The following is an 8,286-nucleotide window of genomic DNA, read 5'->3' as shown; positions in this document are numbered from 1 at the left end:
TGTACATCAAAGAGAAATCAGTCACTCCTCAAAGGGCAAGAAGAAGAATCACTACTCATACACCTCAGCGTTAGCAACAACATGAAGGTGAGTCTCCCAGAAGTTATACTGTATTATCATAATTTATATTGTTATTGTTTTACTTTGCGATATTTATTTTTGATACTATTTATTTTGTGGAATTTATTCCAAAATAAATACTCAACTGGGTGATTATGTTCATCTATATAATAAGAATGAATTTTAGAACCTTCATTTCTGATTTGGATATCTTCTATTTTCAGGGACTTCAACTTTTATTCGTCTGCTGTTTGGCAGCTGTTGCCTTGGCAAAAGATACACGATTCTTTGGAGGAATCAACCCAGGTCTTGGAGGGGGCTTTGGAGGCGGTGCTTCCCAGACGTGCAGACGTTGGTGCCGAACTCCCGAGGGACAGGCCTACTGCTGCGAGAGCAACAACGAGCCTGACACCATTCCCTTCGTTAAGCCCGGTCAATGCCCTCCCGTAAGACCTCAGTGCCCACCCGTCAGGAGCTTTGCTCCTCCACAAACATGCTCTAATGACAGCAAGTGCGGAGGCGTCGACAAGTGCTGCTTCGACAGGTGTCTCGAGGAACACGTGTGCAAACCCCCTGTTGGATCTGGAGGTTACGGAGGATTCGGTTTTTGAAGATGATACCTGACCTTAGCTTTGAGGATTAGCATTAAAATTATCTAAATACTAAAATTTAATTCAGGTACCAAAATACCAACGACGTTATAAATAAATTAATATTTATTCTTAATCCAGAGTTTTTCTACGCATCACTTCATTATATCTATTAAGATAAATGGAAATATTGTCACTGTCAATGAATACAGTATACCATTTTCACAAAGATTTGGAGGAATAATTATTTTATGATAATCTTTGATTTCTTCCACCTTGGACAAAACCTCTGATAGAAACTGTTCATGAAAGCTTGAAATTGTTAGCTGGAAGAATTTTGTTATGAAAAAATAATCTTTGATGAAGAAGAAAATTTAAAAAGGCCTTCCATCAAATGAATAAAATATCTCACCATACAACATTACATACCTCCAATCTAAGAAAATAAATGAAAAAAAGACAAAAACATATCACTTGAAAAAAATTAGATATCAAATTACCATGGAATAAATTGCAAACAGGACTGATTTATGAATAATTTTAAACTAGAATGTTAACGACTTTCTTTAGTATGAAACAGTAATGCTTCTGCAGAGTAATAATAATATAAAAAATACAAACATCCATTAGACCAGTCGAATCCATCAAATTCTAGAATAGATATTATTCGTCTTTTGTAACCTTTCAGAGTAACACTTTTTCATCAGGACTATGAAGCGTCGTAAAATGGCAGATGATGAATGGAGAAGTATTGAACTAAAAGCTCATGCTAGAGACGACTGGTAAAATCTAACCGAGGCCCTTTGCGTCAATAGGCGTTGGAGAGAATGGTGATGAAAACATAAAAAGACACACTGGATGAAATATGAATTGACATTATTGTGAAAAGCTAGTGAGTCTGATAATTTCTTTTTCACTTTTCTAGTATTATAAAAATAAAAAATGAAGATTAACAGGATTTCAAGAACATATAGCGATGAAAACAAATTGAATAGTGGGAAATTCTTTATTCAAGATCATACAGAAATATAAAAAGAAACCTATGTATCATATCTGGATAAAAAAATAAATAAAAAACAGAGTGAGATAGGAAAAATGTCCCTGGGTTGTGGTGGCCTGGAGGTAGGGTCCTTGCCTGGTGATTGCCAGACTCGTGTTCGAGTCCCGCTCAGACTCGTTAATTCCTTTGGTCCCTTCAACCTCACCATCCTTGTGAGCTAAGAAAGGGCGTTTGGGGGAGCCTATAGGTCTATCTGCTGAGTCATCAGCACCCATTGCCTGGCTCTCCTTGGTTCTAGCTTGGGTGGAGAGGAGGCTTGGGCACTGATCATGTTTAACATAGTCAGTCTCTAGGGCACTGTCCTGCTTGATAGGGCAATGTCACTGTCCTTGCCTCTGCCATTCGTGAGTGGCCTTTAAACCTTTAAACCTTTAAACCTGAGGAGGCGTTGCAAAGGCCAATCATCAACCCAGAACTTAAACAGATATTTTGTGATGAGTAATATCTAGCAACTAATTTTCTGGTATATGTTGGTTTTCTTCTTTGACTAAGAATTTCATATCATTAGAATAAATTATCAAACTGGAGTATGTTACATGTTCATCAGAACAAAATTATCAAAACGAAGTACTTGTTACAAGTTCATTAGAATAAATTATCAAACTGGAGGTAGCAGGTAGTAAGTTTGCCAAGGCACCAGCCACCCGTTGAGATACTACTGCTAGAGAGTTATGGTGTCCTTTGACTGGCCAGACAGTACCACACTGCTCCTTCTCTCTGATTACGGTTCATTTTCCCTTTGCCTACACACACACCGAATAGTCTTGCCTATTCTTTACTTATTCACTTCTGTCCTCTTATACCTGACAACACAGATTACCAAACAATTCTTCTTCCTCCAAGTGGTTAACTACTGCATTGTAATTGTTCAGTGCCCACTTTCCACTTGGTAAGGGTAGAAGAAACTCTTTAGCTATGGTAAGCATATCTTCTAGTAGAAGGACATTCCAAAATCGAACCATTGTTTTCTAGTCTTAGGTAATGCCATAACCTCTGTACCATGGTCTTCCACTGTCTTGGGTTAGAGTTCCCTTGATTGAGGGTACACTCGGGCACACTATTCTATCTCATTTCTCTTCCTCTTGTTTTGTGCAAGTTTTTACAGTTTATATAGGAACTGTGTATTCTAATGTTGTTACTGTTCTTAAAATATTTTATTTTTCCTAGTTTCCTTTCCTCACTGGGCTATTTTCCCTGTTGGAGCCCCTGGGCTTATAGCATCCATTTATAGCATCCATTTATTCCTATATCTGAAATATAAATTCCCTGATATAAATATGTGTACATAAACAAATAAATATTGAATTTTAATATACCAAAATTATAATATTATTTCCTAAATTATAAAAAGATCAAAGGGATTGATTAAATATACAAAAAAAGAAAAAATGTCGAAATATAAGATGCAAACCTTTTTAGTGGAAATGTGGTTTAAAATATGAAGTTTAACAGTGGCAGAAAAAAAGTTAATCCATAATTTTATTATTATTATTATTATTATTATTATTATTATTATTATTATTATTATTGCTTGCTATGCTACAACCCTACTTGGAAAAATAGGATGCTATAAGCCTAAGGGCTCCAACAAGGCCAATAGCCCAGTGAGGAATGAAAACAAGGAAAATGCAATATTTTACAACAGTAACATTACGATAAATATTTCATATTATAGATGAATTTGATTAATAAAAGACCTAAAGCATTTCATGGGAAGATGTGCGTTATCAGCAGTATATAGAATAAATCAGAATATACAATATATATAATACAGTAAACTTCTTGCCTTTATTTTTTTTCTATCTCCCTGTCCGCCATTTTTAAGTATTTGATCTCGTCACTTTATATCCCATTAATCTTACAACTTTTGTATTATATAATAGATTCGCCCTTGACTTATTCTCTCACATATTCCATTCATCGTAATTTTTTTTTATATAATAATTCAACCCTCAAAACTATTCTCACGTCATTACTGCAAGTGCTTTGAAAGATAACTTTGTTGGGATACACTTATCTTTAATTCATTTGGTAACAGACAATGAACAGACAGCAATTAATTTGGGAGTGTCTTTTGAGCTGATGGAATGCCACTAGCAAGAGTCTTCAGAAAGTTGAAAATTAACTAATAATAATAATAATGATAAAAATAATAATAATAATAATAATAATAATAATAATAATAATAATAATAATAATAATAATAATAATAATAGAATAGTTTTCTTATTACCAAAAAAAAAAAAAAAAAAACCCAAATTGTAACAAGGAAAAAGGAAACAGGGAATAACCGAGAGACTCCACCACATCACTTTCCAGGAAAGAGATTAGTAACCCGACTTGCAACTCCAGGTGTCTGGAATCCAGACTCTGGATTTCCCAATAAGGCAAAACAAACCACCGAGAAAGCGGATTATACCACTTGCAGTCGCGATATATAAATACAGTGTACATCGAAGAGAAATCAGTCATTCCTCAAAGGGCAAGAAGAAGAATCACTGCTCATACACCTCAGCTATAGTAAAAACATGAAGGTGAGTCTCCTAAAAGTTATACTGTATTATCATAATTTATATTGTTATTGTTTTACTTTGCAATATGTATTTTTAATACTATTTATTTTGTGGAATTTATTCCAAAATAAATACTCAACCGGATGATTATGTTCATCTATATAATAAGAATGAATTTTAGAACCTTCATTTCTGATTTGGATATCTTCTATTTTCAGGGACTTCAACTTTTATTCGTCTGCTGTTTGGCAGCTGTTGCCTTGGCAAAAGATACACGATTCTTTGGAGGAATCAACCCAGGTCTTGGAGGGGGCTTTGGAGGCGGTGCTTCCCAGACGTGCCGACGTTGGTGCCGAACTCCCGAGGGACAGGCCTACTGCTGCGAGAGCAACAACGAGCCTGACACCATTCCCTTCGTCAAGCCAGGTCAATGCCCTCCCGTAAGACCTCAGTGCCCACCCGTCAGGAGCTTTGCCCCTCCACAGACATGCTCCAATGACAGCAAGTGCGGAGGTGTCGACAAGTGCTGTTTCGACAGGTGTCTCGAGGAACACGTGTGCAAACCCCCTGTCGGATCTGGAGGTTACGGTGGATTCGGTTTTTGAAGATAACACCTGACCTTAGCTTAAAGGATTAGCATTAAAATTATTTAAATACTAACATTTAATTCAGTTGTCAAAATACCAACGACGTTATAAATAAATTGATATTTATTTTTAAACCAGAGTTTTTCTACGCATCACTTCATTATATCTATTAAGATAAATGGAAATATTGTTACTGTCAATGAATACAGTATACCATTTTCACAAAGATTTGGAGGAATAATCCTTTTATGATAATCTTTGATTTCTTCCACCTTGGACAAAACCTCTGATAGAAACTGTTCATTAAAGCTTGAAATTGTTAGCTGGTAGAATTTTGTTATGAAAAAATAATCTTTGATGAAGAAGAAAATTTAAAAAGGCCATCCATTGCATGAATAAAATATATCACCATACAACATTACATAACTCCAATCTAAGAAAATAAATGAAAAAAGACAAAAACCTATCACTTGAAAAAAATTAGATGGAGTAAATTGAAAACGGGAGTGATTTATAACTAATTTTTAACTAGAATGTTAACGACTTTCTTCAGTATGAAACAGTAATGCTTCTGCAGAGTAATAATAATATAAAAAATATAAACATCCTTTAGATCAGTCGAATCCATCAAATTCTAGAATATATTTGATTCGTCTTTTGTAACCTTCAAGAGTAACACTTTTTCATCAGGACTATGAAGCGTGAAATGGTAGAAGATGAATGGAGAAGTATTTAACTAAAAGCTTATGTTAGAGACAAATGGTGAAATCTAACCGAGGCCCTTTGCGTCAATAGGCGTAGGAGAGAATGGTGATGAAAACTTAAAAAGACACACTGGATGAAATATGAATTGACATTATTGTGAAAAGCTAGTGAATCGGATATAAATTTTTTTTTTACTTTTATAGTATTATGAAAAGGAAAAATGTAGATTGATAGGACTTAAGAACATATAGCGATGAAAGCAAATTGAATAGTGGGAAATTCTTTATTCAAGATCATACTGAAATATAAAAAGAAACTTATTTATCATATCTGGATAAAAAAAAAAAAAGTGAGATAGGAAAAATGTCCATTGGTTGTGGTGGCCTGGAGGTAAGGTCCTTGCCTGGTGATTGCCACACTCGGGTTCGAGTCCCGCTCAGACTCGTTAGTTCCTTTGGTCCCTTCAATCTCACTATCCTTGTGAGCTTGGGGGAGCCTATAGGTCTATATGCTGAGTCATCAGCACCCATTGCCTGGCTCTCCTTGGTTCTAGCTTGGGTGGAGAGGAGGCTTGGGCGCTGATCATTTGTAACATGGTCAGTCTCTAGGGTATTGTCCTGCTTGATAGGGCAATGTCACTGTCCCTTGCCTCTGCCATTCGTGAGTGGCCTTTAAACCTTTAAACCTTTAAACCTGAGGAGGCGTTGCGAAGCCCAATCATCAACCTAAAACTTAAACAGATATTTTGTGGTGAGTAATATCTAGCAACTAATTTACTGGTATATGTTTGTTTTCTTCTTTGACTAAGAATTTCATATCATCAAAATAAATTATCAAATTGGAGTATGTTACAAGTCCATCAGAACAAAATCATCAAAACGAAGTACTTTTTACAAGTTCTTTAGAATAAATTATCAAACTGTAGGTAGCAGGTAGTAAGTTTGCCAGGGTACCAGCCACCCGTTGAGATACTACCGCTAGAGAGTTATGGTGTCCTTTGACTGGCCAGACAGTACCACACTGGATCCTTCTCTCTGGTTATGGTTCATTTTCCCTTTGCCTACACACACCGAATAGTCTGGCCTATTTTTTACATATTCTCTTCTGTCCTCTTATACCTGACAACACAGATTATCAAACAATTCTTCTTCCTCCAAGTGGTTAACTACTGCACTGCAATTGTTCAGTGCTAACTTTCCACTTGGTAAGGGTAGAAGGAACTCTTTAGCTACGGTAAGCAGCTCTTCTAGGAGAAGGACATTCCAAAATCAAACCATTGTTTTCTAGTCTTAGGTAATGCCATAACCTCTGTACCATGGTCTTCCACTGTCTTGGGTTAGAGTTCCCTTGCTTGAGGGTACACTCGGGCACACTATTCTATCTCATTTCTCTTCCTCTTGTTTTGTGCAAGTTTTTACAGTTTATATAGGAAATGTGTATTCTAATGTTGTTACTGTTCTTAAAATATTTTATTTTTCCTAGTTTCCTTTCCTCACTGGGCTATTTTCCCTGTTGGAGCCCCTGGGCTTATAGCATCCATTTATAGCATCCATTTATTCCTATATCTGCAAGAGAAATTCCCTGATATAAATATTTGTACATAAACAAATAATCATTGAATTTTAATATACCAAAATTATAATATTATTTCCTAAAATTATAAAAAAAAAATCAAAGGGATTGATTAAATATACAAAAAAAAAAAAGGTTGAAATATAAGATGCAAACCTTTTTAGTGGAAATGGGGTTTAAAATATGAAGTTTAACAGTGGCAGAAAAAAAGTTAATACATAATTTTATTATTATTATTATTATTATTATTATTATTATTAATAATATTACTTGCTATGCTACAACCCTACTTGGAAATATAAGATGCTATAAGCCCAGGGGCTCCAACAAGGCAAATAGCCCAGTGAGGAATGAAAACAAGGAAAAATGCAATATTTTAAGAACAGTAACATTAAGATAAATATTTCATATTATAGATGAATTTGGTTAATAAAAGATCTAAAGCATTTCATGGGAAGATGTGTGTTATCAGCAGTGTATAGAATAAATCAATATATACACTATATGTAATAAAGTAAACTTCTTGCCTTTATCTTTTTTCTATCTCCCAGTCAGTCATTTTTAAGTATTTGATCTCGTCACTTTATATCCCATTAATCTTACAACTTTTATCTTATACAATAGATTCGCCCATGACTTGTTCTCTCACATATTCCATTCATCATAATTTTTTTTTTATAATAATTCAACCCTCAAAACTATTCTCACGTCATTACTGCAAGTGTTTTGAAAGATAACTTTGTTGGGATACACTTATCTTTTATTCATTTGGCAACAGATAATGAACAGACAGCAATTAGTTTGGGAGTGTCTTTTGAGACGATCGAATGCCACTAGCAAGAGTCTTCAGAACGTTGAAAATTACATAATAAATAATAATAATAATAATAATAATAATAATAATAATAATAATAATAATAATAATAATAATAATAATAATAATAATAAAATAGTCTTCTTATTACCAAAAGAAAAACAAAATAAACCCAAATTGTAACAAGGAAAAAGGAAACAGGGAATAACCGAGAGACTCCACCACGTCACTTTCCGTAAAAGAGATTAGTAACCCGACTTGCAAATCCAGGTGTCTGGAATCCAGACTCTGGATTTTTCAATTAGGCAAAACAAACCACCGAGAAAGGGGATTATACCGCTTGCGGTCGCGATATATAAACACAGTGTACGTCGTCGAAGGGAAA

General features: G+C 34.7%; 2 protein-coding genes across 2 annotated transcripts; both read left to right on the top strand.

The window, feature by feature from the left end:
- On the top strand, positions 1–794 carry LOC137641986 (perlwapin-like). The gene is made up of 2 exons (XM_068374548.1): positions 1–87; positions 285–794. Exons 1-2 carry the CDS (start codon positions 82–84, stop codon positions 669–671), a joined length of 393 nt encoding a protein of 130 aa, XP_068230649.1. The 5' UTR covers positions 1–81; the 3' UTR covers positions 672–794.
- A 3,362-nt stretch (positions 795–4,156) lies between these two features.
- On the top strand, positions 4,157–4,928 carry LOC137641985 (perlwapin-like). The gene is made up of 2 exons (XM_068374547.1): positions 4,157–4,244; positions 4,442–4,928. The coding sequence occupies exons 1-2, from the start codon at positions 4,239–4,241 to the stop codon at positions 4,826–4,828; spliced, it is 393 nt and encodes a 130-aa protein (XP_068230648.1). The 5' UTR covers positions 4,157–4,238; the 3' UTR covers positions 4,829–4,928.
- The last annotated feature ends 3,358 nt before the right edge of the window (positions 4,929–8,286 follow it).

This window comes from Palaemon carinicauda, chromosome 6 (genome assembly GCF_036898095.1).
Source record: "Palaemon carinicauda isolate YSFRI2023 chromosome 6, ASM3689809v2, whole genome shotgun sequence".
Lineage (NCBI taxonomy): Eukaryota > Metazoa > Arthropoda > Malacostraca > Decapoda > Palaemonidae > Palaemon > Palaemon carinicauda.
The sequence above is the reverse complement of the archived record's forward strand: the minus strand, read 5'-3'. Positions and strand labels throughout refer to the sequence as shown.